General features: G+C 43.6%; 1 protein-coding gene and 1 long non-coding RNA gene across 9 annotated transcripts in view; one reads left to right on the top strand and one right to left on the bottom strand.

Moving 5' to 3' along the window:
- SLC39A11 (solute carrier family 39 member 11) overlaps positions 1 to 26,928 on the top strand; it is a 367,218-nt gene that overhangs the window by 307,036 nt on the left and 33,254 nt on the right. For all 8 annotated transcript variants that reach the window (XM_075845738.1, XM_075845737.1, XM_075845744.1 and 5 more), the window contains one exon: positions 412 to 576. In XM_075845738.1, coding sequence (XP_075701853.1) covers positions 412 to 576 — 165 coding nt within the window. The remainder of the gene's footprint in view (positions 1 to 411; positions 577 to 26,928) is intronic.
- Positions 20,282 to 26,928, bottom strand: part of LOC142665927 (uncharacterized) — an 80,271-nt gene continuing 73,624 nt past the window's right edge. Inside the window, exon 3 of the long non-coding RNA XR_012851602.1 lies at positions 20,282 to 26,807. This is a non-coding gene — a long non-coding RNA (uncharacterized LOC142665927). The remainder of the gene's footprint in view (positions 26,808 to 26,928) is intronic.

Here is a 26,928-nt window from a genome sequence, read left to right as displayed (position 1 = left end):
ACGTGTACTATTTTCTTCCGTTTTCATGGATCCATTCATAGACTCAGTCTATGGTGATTTGAGAACATGGGGCCCCGCACGGGGGCAACGCGGACGTGAAAACCGGCCATTCTACACGTCCGAATAAGGCCTTAGTACCTCCTAAGTTCCTGTTTCACTTTGCACCTTCTCAAAAAATCAGCAACCCTCATTTTACCTCAAGGAGTTCCCTCCCGCTGACGCTCCTACGTGACCCCAAACCTGAGCCGGAGTTAAGGAGTTCTGACTCTGATGATAGGGATATTTTTTATAGTTTTGGGAATAATTTGCATTTTTATTGATTTTATGCAACAAAATGTGTTGACTGACTAGATCTTCTGATGGTTAATGTTCAAATTAATAAATTTTTGTTCATGTTTGTGTCTCCTGCAGATAAAATAGAGAATGGGGATGTGTACCAGAGGAAGAGAGGGGTTCATTCTCCCCTGGCCGAGGATCCGTCCTCCGTGAGCTCCCGAGATTCCCCGAATAAAGTGGGAAGCAGCTGGAGACGGATTATGCTTCTGATCCTCGCAATAACCATCCACAACATTCCAGGTAAGAGAGGAATCCGGATTATGGATTTGTAGATGTATTGGCTCTCGTATAATCTGTGGTCTACACTGCACACTTGTGGTAAAGTTTTCACATTGCTCCAGAATGCCCATGTACAGTAAGTGTCCTACAGACCCGTCCGAGGTGTCCTGTTCACGTGCGCCAGATTTGACCTCTCATGGAGCTGCAATGTCTACACCCGGTCCCTCTCCTCATATTACGAGCCTGAGTGATTATATTAACCTGTTCCCCGGGTTCTCCTTTCCTTTTTATCCCCATCAGTCTGTGAGTGCCCCCCCCCCCCCCAATTGCTGCAACTCTTCAAAACATGTGCAGGTAGACAAGCCATGCCAAGGAGCGCAGTGAACCGTAGTTCTATGGGGATGTCATTGAAGTGGAAGGTCCTGGCAGGGTCATACCTAGATATCTCCGATCACATGATGGGTCAAAAACATGGCACTTCTATAATAAACCTTGGAACACAGTGTATGGTTTTTGTTCTAAGTGCTGCTATTTTGCTTTGGGTGGGTATAACGGTTGCTGCCACTGATCTTGTCGATCATATAACGATCAGTTTTTGTCTATTTTTTGTGGTTTCTCATCATGAGAATTAATTTCCGTATACTCGGTTTATTAGGAGATGTGAAATGGTGTTGTATACCTGCAAATGAGCCCGGCCCGGCTGTATTCCTGCAGGGGTTTATAGCGGCACAGTGTTGTATGGTAAATCCCATCTGCGAATGGAGCTCGTTATGGGCAAATATCTGCCCGTGTAAACCCACCTTACCCAGCTGCTCCAGCCGGTCTTTGCATGCTCTGTGGCTTTCATTGTGTGCAGAATAAACATTTAGCTCCTTGTTAGAGCAGATCACACACGGCCCATTCTGAGACAGATTTAGGATTACCCATCCAGCAGCAATTTGCCTGTTCAGAGAGCTTGTTTGGCTGGTACAGGCCTGGCAGGCGGTAGCGTGTGTTGTGCGCCAGCCATGCAGGCACATTGTTTTCCTTGGCAGTCTTGCTCCTCTCTCTGCTCTCATCTGCAGCTCTGGGGCTATTGTTGTGTTTATTTATATACTGAACTCCTCACCAAGAGATTATCATATAGATTAAACTGCAGGTAGGTGGCCCAGAATAGCCTTGATGTAGAAAGGGATCCTAGACTTTACAATTGACCCGAGGAAATTCCGTTTTACTTTCTTCTGCTTTCACATCCTTGTTTTGTTTTAAAATCTGCGCCAACCCAGTTACAATATATCTGCTCTATGACCTGCAGCTAAAGTGACATAACTAAATCCAGGCAGACCACACGTACCGTAATATACATAATTCCATTGGGCATAATCGTAACCTCCTTAACATCCTTTACAGTTTACATATAGTAATGTACAGAAAATGTTTAGGAACGTTCTAATTATCTTGTATTGATCCTGAGTTACAGCCTGTATTGTGCTTCAGAGCTGAAATCCCTGCTGACTGTGTCTGCACTGAGCTCGCGTTTGATTTGCCTTCTGGGTAGGGAATTGTTTACACCAGGTACATAAGTCACCTGGTGTAAGGGAAAACTGCATTATAGGAGCTTGGCTAACCTGTTAGGGGGGTGTCTGTCGACAAGCCTGTCTGTTTCCAATAACAACCCGAAGAGTTTTTTTTGGAATATATCTATTTTTATTTAGCCCTCTTATTCATGATCCTGGGTTACACAGTTTATAAGGTTGAAAGAAGACGCATGTCCATCAAGTCCAATCTATAATCGAGGAAAGTAGAAACCCCTATGCGGCAGTTGCCAAATGCCCCATATATGGGTGAAAATACATCCCCGACTCCAATTTTTGCAAAAATAATAAATCCCTGGTTCTATGCCCCATCTCCAGAAGCCTAGTACCCATAACTTGTAATAATATTACGTTCAAGATTGACATCCAGGCCCCTCTTGCACTTGTTAAATTAATCAACCATCACAACATCATGCGGCAGAGAGTTCCATAGTGTCAGTGCTTTTACAGTAAAGAATCCCCATCTCTGATGATGGTGAAACCTTCTTTCCTCTTGTCATGGTTACAGGCCTAGGTGTAAAAAGTTCATTCGAATGATCTCTGTATTGTCCAAAAATATATTTGTACATTGAGGTTATTTAGGTTTCACCATCATCTTAGATGGGGATTCTTTACAGTAAGAGCGGTGACATTATGGAACTCTGCCGCAGGATGTTGCGATGGTTGAATAGTAAGAATCTGGCTGTTTCTCGTAAGACATAGTTTATAAATTATCTGTAGTAGATTTTGGAATTTGACCATGGATTTATTCTGATTCTCTATATTTTGGGGTGGGACTGAAATGTTTTTTCCCAAGATGAGTTAATTGTCTAAGAGCTGATAAGGGATGTTCCTCCTTTCTCTGGATCATAGGATAATAGCTGTGAAAAAAAAAATTTAGTCCATAAAAACAAAATTGATTCAGCCTGTTCTTTCTACATCCGATCAGCGTGTTACTGATCACATGATGATTGTGTCAACCTCTTGACGATGAGTGAGGCTGAAATATCCAAAAATGTGTCCATGTCGTGTAACGTCCGATAACTAATGTCTGTCTATATACTCCCTCGTCTAATGAATTCCTCATCCACGCTGATATAATGAGGTGTCCGTCTGTGCCGACTGATCTATGACCCATAAATCCTACTTAATTGGTAGGGTTGTGATCTCTGTCGACAGTGACTTCCGAGAAAGCGGAGATTGTGACACCAAGACACTTTAATGTATAGATGATGACTCTTGAAGCATGTTGGGGGGGCAGCCTCATTCTGTGTTCTTAAACCAGTAATATTGGGGGTAATGTATAAAAACCTTTACCATATTTTTTTGCATGAAGAGATTCCAAAGAGGTTTGAGCCCCTCAGAATGCTCTGTTTTGGGTATTTCAAGAGGTCCAAGCACGCTGAGCCCATCCATGCCATTTACGGATGTTGTATGTTATATGGCCAACTATCATAATATGTTTTACAGACAAAAGCACAAAAAAACCTAAACAAAATTAGTTTTTCCGTACACTAGAATACCAGTTTCTAGATTAGTTCACATCGGGCGGATACGCTGTGTAAGAACACGCAGCACATCCGCTCTGTGCACGGCAGGGAATTCTGGGCAAAAAAAACCGCACCAAACTGTGGTGCAGTTTCTCGCGCGGAAAACTGCAGCGCTTAGCTGTTTGCAGGCCGGCCTCCTGGGATGACGTTTCATCCCATGTAACTGCCGCTGCAGCCTGTGATTGGCTGTAGCGGTCATGAAACGGCATCCCAGGAGGCTGGCCTGGAGGAAGAAACACCAGACACCTGGGTAAGTGTAAGATTTTCTGCCGAGTTTTGTTTTGGTTTTTTTGCAGTGGAATTGCTGCGAACCCATCTCAAAAATACGCAACATCTGCTATTTGTTGCGGGATTTACCTCCTTATTGAATTCAAAGGAGAAAACCCGCAACAAATAAGCCGCGTTTACGCAAATACAATTGACGTGCTGCAGACTAAAATTCCACACCGCAGGTCAATTTCTGATCAGTTTTTCTACTCAGTACTTACGCAGCGTGTGGATTAGATTTGTTTTATCTCATCCACTTTGCTGCTATTATATTTGCGCAACGAATTTCGCTTTGCGGAAAATCTGCAGTGTTTACGCAACGTGTGAACTGACCATTAGGCTATTTGTTCTCCTGCCTCTTCCATCTAAGACCAATTTTTTCCTGAAGTCCTAGCGGTAGCGTAGGTGTGCATGGACAAACCTTGATTTCGCCCTGATTTTCTTGCGAGACGGCAAAGTCTTCCTCCTGGCACATTACCAGTTTTTTTAGTGACTGACTTAGACAATTTTCTGACGTCTGTCTGCTCCTTACCGTGACCCCAAACCGACCGTGACAGATATCTGTGGTAAAGTTGGTCTGCCATGTTGCAGTCCTTGGAGAGTCGTTCATGCTGAACCACAGATCTCCATCCCATCAATAGAAGCCCAGACCAGGCCACAGATGAGCCGTGAACGAAGTCCTGCAGAACACGGCCGTCTGAAATCTCTGAAGGGGTTGTACAAGATTTGAAAAATGTGTCTTTCTTCCAAGAAATGCTCCCAGCTATTTCCCCACCCGCTGTCACTCTGTAGATTCCACCGTCACTATTGGCCTGGCGCTCGTGGTGACCGTCCCATTACGGTTAGGTGACTGCGATTAGGACGTTTTCGTACGTCCATTTGCTGGAAGGGGTTATTTACATCCCCTTTATGTTTCCGTATGTACATTTAGCTGCTCACATAACTTTTTCCTATCGATTTCAGCAACTTGTTTGGGCTCTTGGGTTCGGTTGTTTTTCTGTCTTGCTCTGACACAGCGACCAGCTGCTCGGCCTTCCAGGGTCGTCTCTCCACAATACATCACCACGTATCAATGACTTTTTTTCCTGGTCTGGTTGTTCATTGAATTAGCAGTTGGCATCTTGCATGTTTAGCAGCAGGAGGGTTTTTGTCTATGTTGTCATGTCTTTTCCGCTATTTCCAGGAGAACGGTTGATTGCCTTTGTTTGTTTTTTTTATTTGAGAAACCGACAAGGTCGATGTAGTTCTGCTGGCAAAATGAAATGGTCAATCCCCTTTCTCGAGGGACCAGGTCCATAATATATGAAAAAATTTATACAAAAAGCGAGTTTAATGTTTTGTTTTTTTTTGTGGCAGAATTTTCTAGAAAGCCAAATCGAATGTTAAAGTGTTAAGGAGCCCATACCCCGGACCCTGTATGGGGTCTCCCAATTCTCGCCTGACAGCAGATGTCGGGAGGGGCGGGGGAGAAGGATCAGACATCTTTGATTTCAGCATGCTCAATCCTTTGTTCCCGAGGGAAATAAGCCACTTACAGAGGTGTCTGTCAGCGACATGAGGGGGTTTTACACTGGACAATTATCGGGCAAACGGTCGTCCATATAAAGCTCGTTGCCGATAATTGTCCTGTGTAAACTGCAGCGATCAGCTCGATCATCTGCTGGTCGTATAGTTTTAGAGAAGTGGAATATTAACGTTGTCGGCAGCACATCTGCCGACATCATAGCAATGTATGGGAACGGGTGATCGCAGTAAGGAGTGCTCGTCCCTATACTTAGCTCCTTGTGACAGGAGCAAGCGAGCGCCGATCAGTGAGCTGTCTCGTTGATTGGCGCTCTCTGCATCGTATCGGCTGGTGTAATAGGGGCTTTATTCGCTGCTTCGTATTGAAATAAATATGCACGTCCGTCTTCGAGTTGCATCTGAATGGGGGTGGGGGACTATGACGGATAGCTATCTATAGTGTATGAGCAGCTTTAGGGAATTTGTTATACAGCAGTTATCCAACACAACTTCATGGATTTGTCTCCCTTTTTTGTTTAAGAGTCCCTGAAAATAAAGTGCTCACAGGATGTCCTATGGCTTTGGTTGGAAAACCTGAAAGCAAGTGTTCAATTATCCTGCAGCGCCACCACAGGGTGAAGCAGTACTTGGTGGCCACTGAAATAAATGGCCTGCCGTTATAGACGGACTTGCCGAGTCCTCCAGAATCAGATCAGAGCTGATCTTTGGTTAACCCCTTCCAACCCACACCTTGTAAGTTAACAGGCTGAGGGACTGGTCCTTGTGTCTGCAGGCTATTCATTTATGTGCGGAAATTGATGTGTTCTACTGCACGCAGTGCCATCGGCAGGACCTGGCTGTCACATTGACAAGCCGATCCTGTACTGTGACAGGGAACTGAAAAACTGTACATACAGCGCTTATATTGAGCGCCGCGTTCCTGAATTCAGAAGCCGCTTCTTCTGCATTCGGGCAGTTGCTAGTAAATGCTGTGATGTCAATAATGATGTCAGAGGGATCCCCTCACTGCAGGGAGGGTTGGGCGGGATGCAGTGAAGATGTGGGCTGTTACCATTCGATCTCTGTTACCTGTGATCTGTATATGGGGACAACAGGGAACACATAGATACATTTTAGACATTCTGCGTGACGCAAACGCGTTTTACATGGATGTCAGGTACTCGGGCATTAAAAGGTTCCCGTCAGGCAGAATGTATGAAACCCCAAGCATAAAATTGCCTCCAGCCACCAATTACTAATTCATTTCTGTACTCTGATGATTATCCTTCATATACAGATGCTTCGTCTAAATAGGGGATACACCTAAATCTACAAAATTCTTTGTTGTCAGCGCTACAGTGATGTCATGTTACAGATGACATCACTATGTGCGGGAGAATTCCTGGATTCATTTTTGGGGCAAATATTATTCATTGAACAAACTACCCTAAACCTATGACAAAATTTAGTTGTTTTTTTTCCTGTGTTTGACCATTTTTTCCCTAAATAAAAGACCTACAAAATGGTTTTATATCTGCTCCAATTTTAAATGATATGAAAGTCCTTTGCGTCCTCACAAAAAAGAAACCACAATTTTGTTGAAGACTAAAAGCAAAAAATATTAAGGGCCTGTTCACATCACTACGGAATCCATACCGGAGTCGACTGCCCTATTGATTCAGTCGGAAAAACGGAAATCTTCCGAAATGGTGACGAACGGGAAACCATTAGCGATGTTTCCGTCACCATTGATATCAATGGTGACTGAAACGGAAGCTGTGGTTTCACTTTCACTTTCCGTTGCGGGGTTCACCCGACTGAAAGCGGATGGTGATGTGAACAGGCCCTAATTCTCATTTAGCATGCAGCGTTCCAGTTATAAAAGGGTTAATAGATGAGGGTCTAAGCACAGTAAAAAATAGTGTAGTACCGTGTTCGCCTGAACAATATGCAATGTTAAATACCTTTTGTGTCAAAAAAGACAACAGTATAATAGGTATGATACCTTTATTGGCTAACCATAAAAGTTCTATATGCGGCTTTCAGAGCGCAGAGGCTCCTTCTTCAGGCAAGTTTACAAATGAATGACTTAGAAAAAAGCACAACATTTAGATGTTACACAAAGACAATTAGTACATGAGGTGATACATCATTAAGATAAGCCGGGGCAATAAAACTGAGGTTATAGGGGTGATGACTTAGGAGTTAAGGCATCTGGAGTCAGTCTGATGGGGGACGTGACGTGTGTCCATGTAGTGGCTCATAAATCCTGGTGTTAGATTGAGGCCTTGTGTCAATGACTGGAATTTTATCATTTTGAATTCCCAAATTTTTCTTTCTCTGTTGTTCTTAAAATGACCCTTCAGTATTAGGACCTTTAGATCTGCCAAACTGTGATCAGGTCCAGAGAAGTGTTTTCCCACGGGTGTATCCACCTCCTGTTTTATTGTATGTCTGTGAAGATTCATCCTGGTTTGTAGTTTTTGTATTGTTTCTCCAATGTAGATTCCTTTATTGATGCCCCTTGTACACAGGATCATGTACACTACATTGGAGGATGTACAGGAGAACGAGCCAGTGATTTTATAGTCCTGCTGCGTGTTTGGTATCTGGATGGTGTTTGATGATAAGATGTTGGTACAGGTCTTGCATTTTCCCAGTCTCTGATGGTGGTGAGAGGGACTTCTGACCCGGAGATTCCTTAGGTTTGGTGGCTGTTTGTAGGCAAGGAGTGGTAAATCTGGGAATATTTCCTTCAGTTTATTATCTTTGTTAAATACAGGTTGGAGATCAGCAGCAATTTTCCTCAAGATGTTCATTTGGGGGTTGTATATGACCACTAGGGGAACCCTGCTGTTGTCTTCCTTCTTTTTGTACTCCAGAAGATTGCTCCTTGGAGTTCTTGTTGCTCTGTAGATCTGATCATCTATAATCCTTGGATGGTATCCCTGTTGTAAGAATGTATTCCTCAGTGATAGCAGGTTTTGTTTTGTGTCTTCACAGTCTGAACAGATCCGTATGTATCGCAGAGCCTGGCTGTAGATGATGGATTTCTTTATGTGTCTCGGATGGAAGCTGTTCCATCTCAGATATGCTGGACGGCCTGTAGGTTTATGGTAGATTGTTGTTTGTATGGTATTGCCTCTCATGTATATGGTCATGTCCAGAAAATGTATTTGAGATGTAGAGTAGTTGAGAGTGAGTTTGATGGTAGGATGGAACTTGTGGAAGTTTTTATGGAAAGAAAGCAGTTCATGTTCAGAGCCTGTCCAGATTATCAGCAGGTCATCAATGTACCGGAAATATGCTAGAAGTTTAGTTGCGCAGGTTGATAAAAACTCTTCCTCTAGTTTGGCCATGAACAGGTTAGCATATTGTGGTGACATTTTGCTACCCATAGCGCTTCCCATACATTGCAGATATATGTCTTTGTCACATAAAAAATAATTGTGATGGAGTACGAACCTTATTAGTTGTAGGGCTGGCTCTGTCGCTAGATTGTTCTTTTGAAGAAAGTGTTGGCATGCGGCTATGCCATCCTCATGGGGGATGTTAGAATATAAAGATTCCACATCCATAGTTGCCAATATTGTTCCCTCTGGTAGTGGACCCAGGGCTGAGAGTTTGCAGAGGACGTCTGTGGTGTCCTGGACATAACTGGGTGTGCACCTCACCAAGGGCTTTAGAAGATTTTCCACCCAGCCAGAAATATTCTCAGTTAAAGTCCCAACACCTGAAATGATTGGTCTCCCTGGATTGCCTTCTTTATGTATTTTAGGTAACATGTAGAATGTTCCCATTCTGGGATTGTCCGGTATAAGGTCCATTAAACTGTCTGATACAGCGTTGAAACGATTGATGATATGGACCTCTGTGTATTGTTTGGTGGGGTCTTCATTAAGCAGGGTGTAGTATTTTCTGTCTGAGAGTTGTCTGTGTGCCTCCTGGATGTAGTCAGATGTATTCAGAATTACTACAGCACCTCCTTTATCAGCGGGTTTGATGATGTCTCTGTTGGATTTTAGTGATTTTGTTGCTTTCCTTTCCTCCATGCTGAGATTGTGTGCTGCTTTGTGCTGTTGGTCCAATATGTCAGATTTCACTTTTTTTCTGAAGCAGACAATGTAGTAATCCAGAGTTGGATTGTATCCAGGTTGAGGGGTCCAGTTTGTCGTCTTCTTCTTTCTTGAGGTTTCTTTTCCCATCCCAGCTTGTGATGTCATATCTGTTTTGTCAGAAGTTCGAAGTCATTCATTTGTAAACTGCCTGAAGAAGGAGCCTCTGCGCTCTGAAAGCCGCATATAGAACTTTTATGGTTAGCCAATAAAGGTATCATACCCTCTATACTTTTGTCTTTTTTGACACAAAAGGTATTTAACATTGCATCTCTATTTATGACCCGGATTTATGTGAAAATTGAGCAGGGAAGGTGCAGGTGGATCACATTTCCCTCTGTGGTCCCGTCAGTATATACACGGCAGCCCGCGCTCTAAAGCTGTGCGCACTAGAAGGACGATTTCAGGCGACCGTGGTATAGGTTAAAACAACGGCTGTCACACGGCTGCATGTATTTCAATGGGTCCATTCACACGGCCGTTGTTTAAAGGGAACCGGTCACCAGCCTTTCACCTATTGAGCTTTACTTATCCCTCACTGGCCGCTGCTATCAAAAGTTAATTGCCGTTATCCCCGCTCCTAAACTCCTCATGCGACTGTAAATAGCGGTCTGCAAACATTTTGTGCCTTTTATTGTAATAATCCGGTGTCCCTTTGTGCGCACACACCAAAGGAGGACATCAATGCACAAGCGTGGGATACTGTGTGCTGGGGGAGGGAGCTGTCAATCAAAAGTAAGGAGGCGGGGTCAACTCAGAAAGACTTGAGGAATGAAGATGTGACTCTTTTATGCTCATTTGCATACGGCACAGGAACACTAAAAAAACTGAATACTAAAGCTACAGAGCCGACTAAGAAGATAATTCTAGGTTATATAGAAATGATTTATCACCCACTACCACCAGGGATTGCTGGTTCAATAGGTGAAATGCTGGTGACAGGTTCCCTTTAAACGGACCGTGTAAAGGATCTGTTGAAAAATAGTCCTATTTTGTACCGTCTTCACAGATCCCTCGATGGTCTCAAGTCTATGTGGATCCGTGAAAACTTTTCAAATCCGAGTTTCCCCACCTTCATGTGAATTGGTCCTTGGGTTGTGTTCATATCTGCGTTCTCTGGTTCTGACACATGACGGAACATGGGACTTTAATTGATTTAGTCATTTTGCCGCACAAAATAGCGCTGCGCCTTTGACACATGTGAACAGAGCCTTAGACTAGTGAATGATAAATAATTTGATATACTTTGTCAGCGTTGTAGGACGTCTTCGACTGGTTCTTTAAAAAGGCTCTGTCACCAGATTTTGCAACCCCTATCTGCTATTGCAGCAGATAGGCGCTGCAATGTAGATTACAGTAACGTTTTTATTTTTTAAAAACGAGCTTTTTTGGCCAAGTTATGACCATTTTCGTATTTATGCAAATGAGGCTTGCAAAAGTCCAAGTGGGCGTGTTTAAAAGTAAAAGTCCAACTGGGCGTGTATTATGTGCGTACATCGGGGCGTTTTTACTACTTTTACTAGCTGGGCGCTCTGACGAGAAGTATCATCCACTTCTCTTCAGAACGCCCAGCTTCTGGCAGTGCAGATCTGTGACGTCACTCACAGGTCCTGCATCGTGTCGGCCACATCGGCACCAGAGGCTTCAGTTGATTCTGCATCAGCGTTTGCAGGTAAGTAGCTACATCGACTTACCTGCAAACGCCGATGCTGCTGCAGAATCAACTGTAGCCTCTGGTGCCGATGTGTCCTCGCTCGTCTGACACGATGCAGGACCTGTGAGTGACGACACAGCGTGATCTCTCGAGAACACGGCTGTGTCTGCACTGCCAGAAGCTGGGCGTTCTGAAGAGAAGTGGATGATACTTCTATACACAACGCCCAGCTAGTAAAAGTAGTAAACACGCCCCGATGTACGCACATAATACACGCCCAGTTGTACTTTTACTTTTCAACACGCCCAGTTGTACTTTTGCAAGCCTCATTTGCATAAATACAAAAATGGTCATAACTTGGCCAAAAATGCTCGTTTTTTAAAAATAAAAACGTTACTGTAATCTACATTGCAGCGCCGATCTGCTGCAATAGCAGATAGGGGTTGCAAAATCTGGTGACAGAGCCTCTTTAACTCCTTAACCACGCAGGCAATTTTGGCCTGGAGTACGAGAATAGTTTATTGTACGGCTGTGTTGACATCAGCGCTGGTCTCTGATCCATCGTGTCTCCATTTGCTTTTGATGGCAAGAATAGAATAGTCAAAAAAAAAAAATAAATAACAAAGACACTGACCTTATAGTCCATGGGATCAGTCAGGATTACTTGGTATCTGTCAAGCTGTCATGGTTCTGTTAAGAAGGGAAGCAATGTTGCTAGTGTGAACAGAGCCTTATGGAGATACCAAGTCTTTATATGTTTGCAGTTTCGGTATTCTGTAACAATGTTGTTGTTTTTTTGTTAGAAATGATAAGGCCTTATTCACATGAATGTGTTTCCCATTCGTGTGGTGGTTGTTTTTCATGCAGTTGCTAAGGAAATCGAAAAAGAAAAGTAAAACCAGAATGTAGACGAGAAACACATAGTTACATAGTATATATAGTTATATAGTTCGTACAGTTGAAAAAAGACACATGTCCATCAAGTTCAACCAAGGGATGGGAAAGGGGAAGGTAAACATTTCTACACATAGGAGCTAATATTTTTTGCAGAATCTCCTGTCCCTGCTGTGACGGCTCCTGCGGTGACTATTCCATAGATTCACAGTTCTCACAGTAAAGAAGCCTGGTCGCCTCCGCAGGTTGACCCTTTCTTTTTCCAGACGGAGGGAGCGCCCCCTTGTTTTTTGAAGGGGTTTTACATGGAACAGGATTTCACCATATATAAATATATGAATGGCACATACAAAAAAATAAATTAATCATGTCCCCCCTTAGTTGTCTTTTTTCAAGGCTAAATAGGTTTAATTCTTTTAATCTTTTCTCATAACTTAGATTCTCCGCGCCCCTTATTAGCTTCGTTACTCTTCTTTTGTATTTTTCCTCCTTTCTATGAACTGGAGCCCAGAACTGAACGGCATATTGTAGATGAGGCCTCACTAATGCTTTGTAAAGTGGTAATATTACATCCCTGTCCCGCGAGTCCAGGCCTCTATAATACATGACAATATCTTGCTGGCCTTTGAAGCAGCTGATTGACATTGTGCTGTTGTTTAGTTTATGATTTACAAGTACACCCAGATCCTTCCCAACAAGTGACTCCCCCAGTGTAGCGCCCCCTAGGACATAGGATGCATGCATACATTAAACTTAATTTGCCAATTGGACGCCAAAACACTTAGTTTGTTTAAATCTGCCTGTAATTCATGAACATCTTCCATAGTCTGAACTATATTACATAGCTTGGTGTCATCTGCAAAAATAGAAATAGTGCTACTAATCCCATCCTCTATATCATTAATAAATAAGTTGAATAATAGTGGTCCCAGCACTGAACCCTGGGGTACACCACTTATTACCGGGGACCATTCAGAGTAGGAATCATTGACCACAACTCTCTGGATACGGTCCTTGAGCCAATTCTCAATCCAATTACCAACTATATTTTCTAAACCTATAGTCCTTAATTTACCCATTAGATGTCTATGAGGGACAGTGTCAAATGCCTTTGCAAAGTCCAAAAACACTAAATCCACAGCGGCCCCTCTGTCTAGACTTCTGCTCACCTCTTCATAAAAACAGATTAGGTTAGTTTGACAACTTCTGTCCTTAGTAAAACCGTGCTGGCTGTCACTTATAATGCTATTTATTGTCACATAATTCTGTATATAGTCCCTCAATAGCCCCTCAAACATTTTCCCCACGATGGATGTTAAGCTTACTGGTCTATAATTACCCGGGGAAGACCTAGAGCCCTTTTTGAAAATAGGCACCACATTCTAAATATTATGAAGAGGGGGACAGAAATAACTGAACTAAGCTCCTTAAAGAGGCTGTCACCAGATTATAAAATCCCTATCTCCTATTGAATGTGATTGGTGCTGCAATGTAGATAACAGTAAAGTTATTTTTTATTTTTATTTTTGAAAAATGATCATTTTTGCCCAAGTTATGAGCAATTTTAGTTTTATGCAAATGAGCTTTTCAATAGACAACTGGGTGTGTATTCTGTTTTTACCAACTAGGCGTGTTTACTCGTTTTACCAACTGGGCATTGTGAAGAGAAGTGTATGACATTAACCAATCAGCGTCATACACTTCTCATCGTTCCCACCCAGCTGCTTTCACTGCACAGACACACAGCGTGTTCTCGCGAGATCAAGCTGTGACGTCCCTTCCTCCCACAGGTCCTTCACCATTGCGTCGGATGAGAGAAGACACATCAGCTCCAGGCGTCCGAGAGGGTAAAGTTGAATCTGCAGCATCATCACCGTGTGCAGGTAAGCATAGCGAACTCCCTAGAGACGAGCATATTACCCTCTTGGACGCCTGGAGCCGATGTATCTTCTCTCGTCCGACGCGATGGTGAAGGACCTGTGGGTGACGTCACGCTGTGTGTCTGTGCAGTGAAAGAAGCTGGGTGGGAACGATGAGAAGTGTATGACGCTGATTGGTTAGCGTCATACACTTCTATTCACAACGCCCAGTTGGTAAAACGAGTAAACACGCCCAGTTGGTAAAAACACGACGCGCCCAGTTGTCTATAGAAAAGCTAATTTGCATAAATCTAAAATTGCTCATAACTTGGGCAAAAATGATCGTTTTTTTTAAAAAAACAAAAAAACTTTACTGTTATCTACATTGCAGCGCCGATCACATTCAATAGGCGATAGGGATTTTATAATCTGGTGAGAGTCTCGTTCAGAACTCTAGGGTGTATCCCATCTGGTCCCGGGGCCTTGTGCACATTTATTTAATTTAATTTAGCTTGCACCATATCTACATTCATCCAATTCAGTATATCAACTGATATATTAACAGCACTGACACCGGCTACATCAGCTGCTCTCTCTTCTGTTGTATATACAGAGCTGAAGAACCCATTTAGTAACTCTGCCTTCTCTTGATCCCCTGTGACCAACTCCCCATTACCACTATCTAGGGGTCCTACATGTTCAGACCTTGGCTTTTTTGCATTTATATACTTGAAGTATTTTTTTGGATTTGTTTTACTATCCTTGGCCATCTGCCTTTCATTGTGTAGTTTTGCTGATTTTATTACATTTTTACAGATTTTATTAAGCTCTTTATATTTTACAAAGGCTACAGCTGTACCCTCAGATTTGTATTTTTTAAATGCCCTTTTTTTGTCATGTATTGCCCCTTTCACAGAAGGTGTAAGCCATGTGGGGTTTAATTTGTCGTTTATACTTATTACCTGTAGCAATAAATTTTGCACTATAATAACTCAAAGTAGATGTGAAAATCTCCCATTTATCATTTGTCCCATTATATGACATTAGTTCTTCCCAGTCTATATCCTGAATTGCAGCCCTCATCCTGGGGAAATTGGCCTTCTTCAAATTAAGTGTTTTTGCCCTCCCAGCCTGCGTTTGTTTTTTACAGTATAGGTAAAATATAACTATATTGTGATCACTGTTACCGAGGTTTTCACGAACATAGACATTCCCAACAAGCTCTGCATTATTAGAAATGACCAGATCCAACAGAGCTTCCCCTCTAGTCGGGTCTTCCACAAACTGGCCCATAAAATTTCCCTGCAACAGGTTGAGGAAATTTCTCCCCTTTGCAGTTGAAGCCGAACCATGACCCCAATTAATATCCCGGTAATTAAAATCTCCCATTATCACTACTGTACCCCGCCCCTGTGCAGCCCGCTCCATCTGTTTATATATCTGACCTTCCATCTCCTCAGTTATATTGGGGGGGGGGGTCTATAGATGACACCAAAAGGAATTTTTTTTTTTTTTTTTAGTGTTTTTAACCTTTTTGGTGGAATTACAAAGGGAGGTAATCTCCTCACAAACACACTATTGTGTCTTTCACACTTGCCTTCATATCACTTTTCACTTACAAACATACACCACCGCTTTCATATCACTTCTCACATACAGACATACACCACCGCCTTCATATCACTTCTCACATCCAGACATACACCACCGCCTTCATATCGCTTCTCACATACAGACATACACCACCACCTTTCCCCACCGTCTGTTTCTCCCCCCACCAATATAGTCTGACCCCTGTCTAACCTAACTACCCCTTTTATTTTTTACATTGGCCTCTGGATGACATACGCACGTAAAACACGGACACAGAAGTAAAATGGTCTCTGTTTTATGGACGCAAAGCGGACACGCTCGTCTGAACGAGGCCTAACTAGTATAAAGAGGTGAATGTAAAGGGTCACCATTTCCCTTAACCGCAGCGTGTAAAGGGTTAAAAGGCCCATGGGATCACCGCACCATAAATACGTGCGCTTGTGTGAATAGCTCTTTATCTTTGACGCATGGGGTTAAATAAAACTTGAGGCGGGAAGAATTCAGTCAGTGGTCCTCTTCACATTCCTGGTAGCACTTCAGATACGAGGACTATGCTGGATCTGTACATGAGCGTGTAGAAATAAAGTAGTCACTGCCTGTTGCTAGGCAACGGTCCATGTTCCTTCTGTTCTTGCAGGGAGTGTTCATTATGGCGTCTCGTCCATTCTTAACATGGAAGGCTCCAGGTCAGATGAAGCCTCTGCACAGATCACATTGCTATGGTGAGAAATTACTGACCTGCGGCCATGTTTACCAGCAGCCGGTACTGAATGTAAGCCGCGGCTGTCATCGGGAGGTGATTAATGTCTTCTAGTGACAACATGCGAACAGTCAGATCTGAATCTGTAGTCTCCCCCGCTGCTCGTGAGCCGTCTCTTTCTTTACATCCCGGTGTCTCGTATGTTTAGGATCAGGGTGACGCTCTTGTCTCTTTCCTTGGTCTTTGCTCTCTGATGGTTCTTTTATCCCAAATCAGAAGTGGCTGGAGAACAATGGAGACAGCTGATCACCTCCACTCCTCTTCTATAGCGGTTGTCTTTCCATAGTCGTCCGTCTCTATACTGAATATATCTCATTGTACGTCTTAGATAAAGTTTACAGATCATATTTGACCCCGCTCGTCTATTAAAGTGTTCTGTGTCCTCGTCAACTGCCCAGTGACCCCTATAAACAGTGGCTTTCCACCTATTATAAGGGGCACATTGATATGTGAGATCTATCTGAAGGGACTCTATAGTAACAGTCCTAGATGCAAAGTCCTATCTAAGGCCTAATGCACACAACCATGTTGGTTTTTTTTCTCCGTGTGCTATCCGCAACTTTGCAGCTAGCACACGGACCCATTCATTTTTCTGGCCCAGTGCGTGTGACCTGTGTGGGGGGACACGGGCTGCAAAAACTCAGCACATGTTGTTTTACTGACCGTATTTGTGGATCATGTGACCTACTCAGGGGTTGGGACAAATCGATGATGACAATTCCAGTGTAATTTTTTTTTGTTGCGGATCCATGAATACTGATGACACGCGGATGCACTACGCAAATTTTTAGCAGACGCCTAGAGCAAAAATACGAACCGATCTGTGGTTTTGCGGACCGCAATATCATCAGTCGTGTGCATGAGGTGAAACATTTCTTTTGCTCCCCCTTTACGCTTGCCTGCGCCTCACAGTCCGGGTGGTTCATCCTCTATCCGCATATCCTCTTCCTCTGCTTGCTTTCTTGCTCCTGGGGGTGGAGGGATGAAATATATGTAATGTCGTCTCTTCGAATTAAGATAAGTGGCAGCCCTGACATTGTAATGAACGCTGCTCGTGGGAGATCTGACATGTTGCTTAATATGTCAAGCACAGTGTGTGCCACTCTACATAGAGTCTTTCTGGGCCTCATTAACTCCTCGTCTGCATAAAATCCGGCAGAATATAGTTGCTACTGATGTAGTTGAGCAGAGTTTGTCTGCAGTCTTCCATTGGTCCGCTGATGATCCCTTTACGCTGTCATGGTAGATAGACAGCGTGCAGAGAAGTATCAGTTGAATGACATATACTTCTGCGCACCGCTGTCTCCCCGAGGCTCAGTGTAGATCTCTTCAGTACCCTGAGGCTGGTTTTTGTATCTGCATGAGGTCTCCGCAGATGTAAAGATGCAGAATAACCCCCCCCCCCCCAAGCAAAATTCAGAGCTGTCATTGTGCGGCTCCCTGCGCTATTTGGGGTGTTAGTGCAAAAGCTGTGAGTCAGACCACGCTGATCCTAAGCGGCTGGTTATCTCCTACCAATGAGTAACCCATTCATTGCCAGCACTTCCTACTTTACAGAACAGAGGCAGATCCCCTCTTACCAAGAGAGGTCTGCAAACATCATCAAGCAAATATATAACTGGAAAAACAATCCTGCTGGACCGCAACTCATTTTAGGCCCAGCCTTGACTATGGGCTTGTTCTAGCCAGGCAATTATAGGACCTCTTAAAAGGGTATCGCTATCTTGTAAAGTAAACGCACATCACTAGGATATGCCATCATATGATTGGTGGGGGGGGGGGGGTCTAACCCCTTCAGTCTGCTGATCGGCGAAGGTGTTGGGAGTCGGACCTCCACCAATCTGATATTGATTACCTATTCTAAGGATAGCCCATCAATATAAAATGTCTGTTGAACCCCCTTTAAGAGGATGCAGTGCTTAAAGGGCTGATGTAGCCCCAAGTATCATGAAGTGATGGCATGTACATTTTGTTAACCCTTTAAACACTCCACAATTAAAGCAACACTAGTCAGTGGGTCATCTTCCCTAAAATTTCAGAGACGGAGTAGCTAGATTTTATTACTTGTAGTAGTCACGGAGGGATGTGGCCATAACTTCAGACTACACCCCCTCCCCTCCTCACAGGGACATATGAGGAAGTTGTAGACTGAAACTGCATCCGTAAACTGTGATGACACCGAATAGAAGTGTCCTCTATGGAGCAGAGGGTGATGACCTCATCCACGAGTGCATCCATGTCGGAAAAGATGCTCCAGCAACCATGAGATCTGACCGGTCCCCTCATATTCATACATGTATCACCACAAAGTCCGAAATCTGGGACCCCTAGTGCTTTGTAATAGACGCCACATTACAGTCCTCTGTGTGTTAGGGAATGTTTTCTTTGTAGATTAGGAATACAAGGACTCTGGTAAATTGTGAACCAGTAACAGTCCCGAGGGTCTTACCTGGGGCCAAGTCTCTGTTTCTTCTTAGATTATACCCATGGACTATAATGGCTGGGACTTTATTCTGGCATTGGTATAAAGTGGCACATTCTGCCGGGTTAGGCTGGCACACTGCGAGGTCGGTCTCCTACCATCTCTTCTAGAATCTGATTTTTGCCTTCAATCGAAACCACTCACTGCAAATGAAGAGCACTGATGAGTATTGATTCTGAGCGCTACCATGGCTGGAAATCCAAGATTTTCTCATCACAATCGGAGAAAGAAGCCGGCAGCCCAAATTACCTCCGACAGTCAGCGGGTGATCAGAAATCCTTCTAACGCCAAATGAGCTGTTAATATATTCATGAAGTGCTGGCGGAGGGATCGAGCATTAATTATGTAGAGGACGTTACTTTGTGCGAGCGATGGGATGATTGATAACAATGTAATCTAGGATCCTACTGGAAACCCCGACTATAAATACACCGAATAACACTCCAGCAGTGTATACAAGGTGTGCTGTGCCGTGTAGTGGCCATCACATTTATTATTAAGTTTATGCCTTATTTTGGCGGAAACTGCACATGTTCACACCTGCGCCGGGTCATCCCATCCTTCTGCTCCGTCAGAGAAGCAGAACAAGGTGAAATGGACCCGTTGCTCGTGGTATTCCCATGGACACGGCTGGCAGCCGGCACAACCCATTGAATTTAATAGGTTCCGTTGGCGTTTTACCAGAAACAATTGCACTACATATTGCGCTATTGTTTGCGGTAATCTCAGCCGGATCTGCGATGGGCACTTAATGGAGCCTCCGACACCAATGTGAACATAGCCTGACGTGTAAATACATCTAACCAGCAGGGTAAGGGGCCTGTTCACATCTGCATTAGGGGCTCCGTTAGGGTCCTCTGTAGTTTGTTTACGCTATTTGGGGCAAATCTGCAACAGTTTCCGGTCAAACTACGGACACCCCGACGGAAAGCTGATGGAACCCATTGACTTTTTACTGGGTTCCATGGGGTGGCGGTTGATGTGAACAGGGCCTAAGGGTTTTCTGTAGATTAACATTGTATAATGCAAAGTTGTCCAGCTTTTCAGGCCCCCATTCACATGATGTTATTGCTCTAGGGTTATCGTGTACGTGGGGAAAGCTCCAGACCTACACGATAAGCCTGTCCATAGGGCTCTATTATCCTGTTTGGGACCAAAAGAGTGTCCTTTTGGTTTGCGTCGGGCGCCTTCCTCTTGAAGGTTAGATTAGTGTAGTGGACTATTCTATCCCGAGGGATCCCACACCAAAAAAAAAAAGCATATACCACACAGTATGTTTTCTGTAACATGGGAGCCTATGGGTGACGAATGCCACTGTGTGGCATCTGTCACGGGTATACGTTGAAATCACTGTCCATATATGGAAAGTGACGTCAGGAGCGGCGCCGGAGTCCTGGTGAAGATCGCTGGCTGAAAACCTATAGACTGTTCATGTCTGAGGGTTTGCTACAATTGTATCCAGTGTAGCCCATGCTCTGTCAGCTTCACATATCGGCTGTGAGTTTGATACATTTCGCCTGCGTTGGCGGGGATTTATCTGCAGTTTTAATATACAATGTGCTGGAGTAAAATGTGTACCAGAAAGAGAAATGTAGCATACGAGCTGCTGTAAATACTCTCCGTTAGATTGTGGCGTAAAGTTTATTGAATGTGTGGGGTTATGGGCAGCCCCGTCCCTTATGTTAAGTACCGCCTACTTCAATTGGTAACTTAAAAAATAATTTGGGAAAATGTGGCATGCGCCATAATTTGTGACTTTATGACGCCATAATATTGCCGTTGTCAGTCTGGAGTCCAGGCCCACAAAAGATTGCCTAGATTGAATGCAATTGTAGCAAACTGACAGCTGTGAGGAGTTTGAGTTCCGCCTTGGGGTTGTAGATAAGGTGTTGATGCTCTGGGATCCGGCTCACACTGATGAGCTTTGATAAATCTTGCGTGCACTTGTACGTCACATCTTCATATTTTCACCTCCGTCGTCTTTCTATTTCTTGCAGCTCCGATCATTGCCTTTAAAAACCTCACACAGACCTAATCTGTGGTACAGCGGAGGGCATTTTTTTTCTTCTCTACATTGCGCCAGTCTAGGCATTCCTCGGGTATGTTCAGATATTGCAGGTTTTTCGGTGCAATTTCAAGTACAATGTGTTAATGTTTTCACAGCCCTATCCACATGTAGCGGAGAACGTTCAGGACGTGCTGTGTATTCCAAATTGGCTGCACCCCCATGCGGTTATGGGAACCCCCCACATTTTCACCCTTTCTAATCCACCGCAAAAAACCCATGTCAAATTGTAGCTTTTGAAGTGGTGGATTTACTCGGCCTTAGAATATATGAGACACGGCCACGTCCACACGCCAGATTTAACCCTGATTTTGGTGACAAATCTGTGGCCGAAATGGGAGGGTTGGTCTTTGATTTCTGCCGTGGATTCCCTTGCAAATCCAAGTCAAAATTTTTTGGCAAAAATGAGTTGTGTGAACATTTTAGGTTTGGCCTGATAATCTGTTGTATAATGACCATTTCTATGGAAGCCTGACGAGAGAGAACAAATAGAAATGTGAACAGAGCCTTACATGCATTGATATACTGTAGCACATATCGAGATTTGTCCAGCTCATTGACTGTTGTCTAGATGGGATGCAATTGTAGCAAAACCTCAGCTGTGGGAAATATTTGATTATTCCAGATTATAGACTTAAATGATTACTGTCTCATCCTGGAAACTTCTGCCTTATGTCCTCCACTACACAGAACCTGTATATCGCACAACCCACCGGTTCAGATCGGTGGGTGAATGGGGGGGGGGTGGCCATCACAGCGGTCAGGAATAGGACATGCTGCGGTGCGCTTACACATTGGGGGAGATGTGGCGGATTTCTTGTACACATGTCGTGCGCCACATTCATTAATACTTTGTCACTTTTTTTTTTTTGCGTCTTGTTTGTTTGTGTGGCTTAGATTTAACCCCTTAATGACCAGACTATTTTTGACGTTTTTCCATCGTCGCATTCCAAGAGCTATAACTTTTTTTTTTTTTTGCGTCGACATAGCTGTATAAGGTCTTGTTTTTTGTGGGACAAGTTGTATTTTTTAATAGCACCATTTTGAGGTACATAGAATTTATTGGAAAACTTTTTTTGGGGGGGGGGGGGGTAGCAAAAAAATCTGACATTTTACCACTCTTTTTTGCGTCCTAAATCTACGCCGTTTACCGTGTGGTATAAATAACACAATAACTTTATTCAGCGGGTTGTTACGATTGCGACGATACCAAATTCGTATCGTTTTTGTATGTTTTCCTACTTTTACACAGTAAAAACGGTTTTTGTTTTTTTTTTAATTTGTTTTGTGTCTCCATATTTGAAGAGCCGTAACGTCTTTATTTTTTCGCCGATGCGGTTGTATGAGGGCTTTTTTTTTGCGGTACGACTTGTAGTTTTTATTGGTACCATTTTGGCGTACATGCGACTTTTTGATCACTTTTTAATCACATTTTTTTAAAGTTAGGATTCACAGAAACCAGCAATTTTTCCGTTAAATTTTTTACGGCGTTCACCGTGCGGGTTAAATAATGTAATAGATTTATAGTCGGGGTTGTTACGGACGCAGCAATACCAAATATGTGTAAGGCTGGGTTCACACGACCTATTTTCAGGCGTAAACGAGGCGTATTATGCCTCGTTTTACGTCTGAAAATACGGCTCCAATACGTTGGCAAACATCTGCCCATTCATTTGAATGGGTTTGCCGACGTACTGTGCAGACGACCTGTCATTTACGCGTCGTCGTTTGACAGCTGTCAAAAGACGACGCGTAAAATTACTGCCTCGGCAAAGAAGTGCAGGGCACTTATATACATTATATGCGGGACACTTATATATACATTATATGCGGGACACTTATATATACATTATATGCGGGACACTTATATATACATTATATGCGGGACACTTATATACATTATATGCGGGACACTTATATATACATTATATGCGGGATACTTATATATACATTATATGCGGGACACTTATATATACATTATATGCGGGATACTTATATACATTATACGCAGGACACTTATATACATTATATGCGGGACACTTGTATACATTATATTCAGGACACTTCTTTGCAACGTAATTTGAGCCGTTCTTCATTGAAGTCAATGAAGAGCAGCTCAAGATTTACGAGCGTCAAAGACGCCTCGCATATTACGAGGAGGAGCTTTTACGTCTGAAACGACGCAGCTGGTTTCTCCTGAAAACAGTCTGTTTTTTCAGACGTAAAAGCCTCTCATCGTGTGGACATACCCTGATTGTTTAAGTTCATTTTTATTTTTAATAGTAAAGCAGTTTGTAAGGGGAAAAAGTGGGTATTTCATGTTTTTTTTAATTAACTTTATTAAACTTTTTTACTAGTCCCACTTGGGTACTTAAATATGCGATCATACGATCGCTATTATAATACACTGCAATACTTTTGTATTGCAGTGTATTACTGCCTGTGTTTAACACGGTCAGGTATCTGCTAGGTCATGCCTCCGGCATGATCTAGCAGGCATTTGCTCCAGGCAGACCTGGGGGCCTTTATTAGGCCCCCGGGTGTCGGTGGGAGAGAGAGGGAGCTACCTCCCTCTCTTCAAAACCACTCAGATGCGGTGCACGCTATTGAGCACCGCATCTGAGGGGTTAAACGGGTGAGATCGATACTTCTATCCATTTCACCTGGCAGAGCAGGGACGCCCCCAGCTGCCTCTGGCAGCTGAGAGCAGTGAGATCTGACAGCTCCCTGCTCTGTTTACTTATTCCGATGCCGCAACGTAAAAAGTCTATGGCATCGGAATAAGGCCCGTTAGTGACCAACGTAAAAGGACTATGGGCTGGTCACTAATGGTTAAAGGGTTGCGGTCTAACGGGGGTGTGGCTTGAATAATCAACTGTCGTAAAGCAGGCCCACGGAGAGGTGTCTGACAGGATGCCCAATTTATCATACAATGTGCGCCAATTGTCTGACTGCATGGTCTAAGTTTACACCGTTTTAGGCTTCATGAACACAAATGTGTTTTTTTTGGCTGCAAATCTGCGGGTGAATTGCGGACCCATTCATTTCTATGGGCCATGCATATGGCTGGGTGGCCGGACTGCAAAAATATAGGACGTCTTATTACGGGCCGCATTTGCAGTCCTATCTCATGAAATCAATGTGTGCCCGAATTGTGGGCAGCCTGCGGTCGCTTGTGCTGCAATCACGGGCTGTGCACATGGCTACGGTTGTAAATCTGCCCCATACCCTCCTGGCTGCCATGTATTACCCATCCTGGTTTCTGAAGTAGTGTGGACCTGGCCTCTTGGCGCCAGAGTACTCTGACTAGAGGCATGTTTTTGATCTCTACAGTCAGTCATCTTGGTTACTTGTCCTGGCTCTTGTTCTGCAGAGCTGTCTCTTTCATCCCTGTATAACCTCTGGCCCTGTAATGTTACCGCCCGTGTCCTGGCACTGACTGGGTTCAGTCCTGACTGTCTAGCTTACTTTTGCTGCCAGCGGTCTCTTGAGATGAACTTTTTAGATTGTCTGTTATGAAATAAAACCCTCCACTATATAGAAAAGTGATTCCTACCATGAAGCCTGTGGAATCTATTGACACTGTAGAGAGCCAGCGTGGCAGGAAGATTGCCAGCTCCCGGGTCACTCATAAAGGACATCAGCTGGTAATGTAGCGTCACGATGTTCTCCTGGACACTATGAACCGTCCCATTCGTTTCTATGTATTGTGCCCTCCAATTTATACGGCTCGCTCTCTGTCAAAGCGCCACATGCGTAAGACGTTCTCCAGGCATTGTACAATACAAAGATGAAACAACAGGGGCTGTCCAGATGTTGTGCCGGAGAACACCGCCCTATAGGAGACCTGTTAAAATGTACAAATACCTTTTATTTAGTAATTGAACGAGGCAACGTGATTGATTGTATCATTTCCATCTATTATATAGTAAAAATTTTTTTTTATTTACTGTGCCCACCTTTCAGTGACACGCGTGCCCCGGTGTTGTTTTTGGTTTGGGGAAACGTGTTCTAGAGAGACACTTCTCCTGAGTTGGTTTCTACTTTGTAACCGTGAATACAGGGCGCACAAAGGCCGTCTATTACATGTACACTACGTGACCGCTATTTCTGTTGGGTTTTTTTTTTTTCCTCCCACTGGATAATGAAATAGCTAAGGGAGCGGTTTATAGGGTGCTCACTTCTGGGGATACATCTATAGGGTTTCCTGTCCATGTGTGAAGAGGAGGTAATGCATTCCTGTCATCGGTCCCTAAGACCAGCACTCCTAGTATATTAGAATTCGTCTGCTATTTGTACCAGATTTCAAGCACTAGGCACACTGTGACTATAAGGCCCTGTTCACATTGAGGATTTTGCAGGCTGAAAAATAGACTTCTAATTCCTTTGGAAATTTAGTGGCAGATTTTTGACTTGCAGGCAGAACAGGTTTTTGTTTTTTTTCCCCTTGGCCATTGAGTGGTGTTGTGAAAAATGCGTTCTCTGTCTCCCATTGGTGTCAATGGGAGATCAGAGACGGAAAGGACATGGCGCTGGTTTTTGTCACGAGTGTTTTTCCGGCTTGCAGGGAAAAAAAGTCTCATTGAAATCTGCTGTTTTTTGGCCATGTGTCTGACGACGTCTGTCTGCCTGCAGAACTTTTGTTTGCATTCCAAAAAACGAAAGCCTAATAAATGGAGACTCCCAATGGAACTGCTGCTTTCTGTATCGATCCTCTCGTCCTGTGACAGAAGAGCATTAAACTGATAGATAGTAATGCCAGTGTAAGGCCTCATGCACACGGTGGTGCCCGTAATCACGTCCTGCCTTTGCAGGGCTGGATGTTTTCCACAGTGTGCATTTTGGGCCTGTTCACCCATACATGGTATCGGGGCATGGGTCGTCAAATGCAAAAGATAGAACAGAACATATTCTATGGCACGGTTACCAGATAGAGAAAGGTGTCTGTGGCCAATAGAACTGAATGGCTGTGTCATTGTGGACTGTATTCTGGTATGTTTTGTTTTTTTGGGACTTAAGACTTCTAACCTCTGAAGTGTCTTATGCTTCTTTCTGGTTAGAGAAACAATGCCTATACATAAGATAGATTTGACCGTGGGAATCTCTTTTCATTGTCTACAAAGAGGAGCTGTCACTTGATCCTAGAATCCTATTCACATGTCTTACAAGCAGCTGGTTTCCATCGCTGTATTTCTGTTCTGGAGTTTTTGTCCCCTGTATTTTTTGGGCACCTGATATGTAAATCCTCTGTAGTTAGGCAATGTGGTATGAACCCTTCTGGGGAGAGCAAACTTCACAACCTCGGACACTGTCCGATCAGTATGAGGCAGCTTATCAATTGTGATAAGTTATCTCAAGCAGATGTTACGTTGACACCCCTTTGGCTAAATCCAGTGAATTGACATATAGGGGAGCAGGAAGAAAAGCTGAGTTGGGAGCAGGCTGAAGGTAATCTGTGTGGATTAGATTCTAGGACCTAGTGACAGCTCCACTTTATTAGGTAGTTCATTGACTCGACCCACCCTCCCCCCAATATGGTTCCTTCATTTGGATAGATGGATGTGTATTTGTCATCATCAAATCTGGTTACTGAAGTCTCACTTGTAAATTATCCAAAAGAACATCAGACAATGAATCCTTGCAATACTGTAGGAGAGGCAGTAACACCTTATGCACCAGTGTTGGACCAACAAGTCATTGTTCTTTTTCATCATCCAAATCTTTCAATCTGTGTATGAAGTCATCATGGCCCTGAAATGTCTCCACTTCTGAGCTGTGCTGGCGAGATGTTTTTGTTTGGTCTTTTAGTGCCCTCTGTTAGAGGGTTTTACCTAGAGCAGCTTTGTTTGTTTGATTGTTTTCTGCATTAGTCCAATGAGCTGGTTGTAAGACTTCCAGTGCTGGAGTCCATTGTGGTCACATTCAAACAACTCATTCAAGTTCTGAAGACAAATCTCCTATAAAAATGAAACAGAGAGGCAAATATCAGACGACATGTCGTAGCATTGTACACGATACATAGGCCATTCTTCAGCACTTCCCCTGAACTCGGATTAATACTGGCTACTAATGTTACCA

Source organism: Rhinoderma darwinii, chromosome 13 (genome assembly GCF_050947455.1).
Source record: "Rhinoderma darwinii isolate aRhiDar2 chromosome 13, aRhiDar2.hap1, whole genome shotgun sequence".
Taxonomy (NCBI): domain Eukaryota; kingdom Metazoa; phylum Chordata; class Amphibia; order Anura; family Rhinodermatidae; genus Rhinoderma; species Rhinoderma darwinii.
The sequence above is the reverse complement of the archived record's forward strand: the minus strand, read 5'-3'. Positions and strand labels throughout refer to the sequence as shown.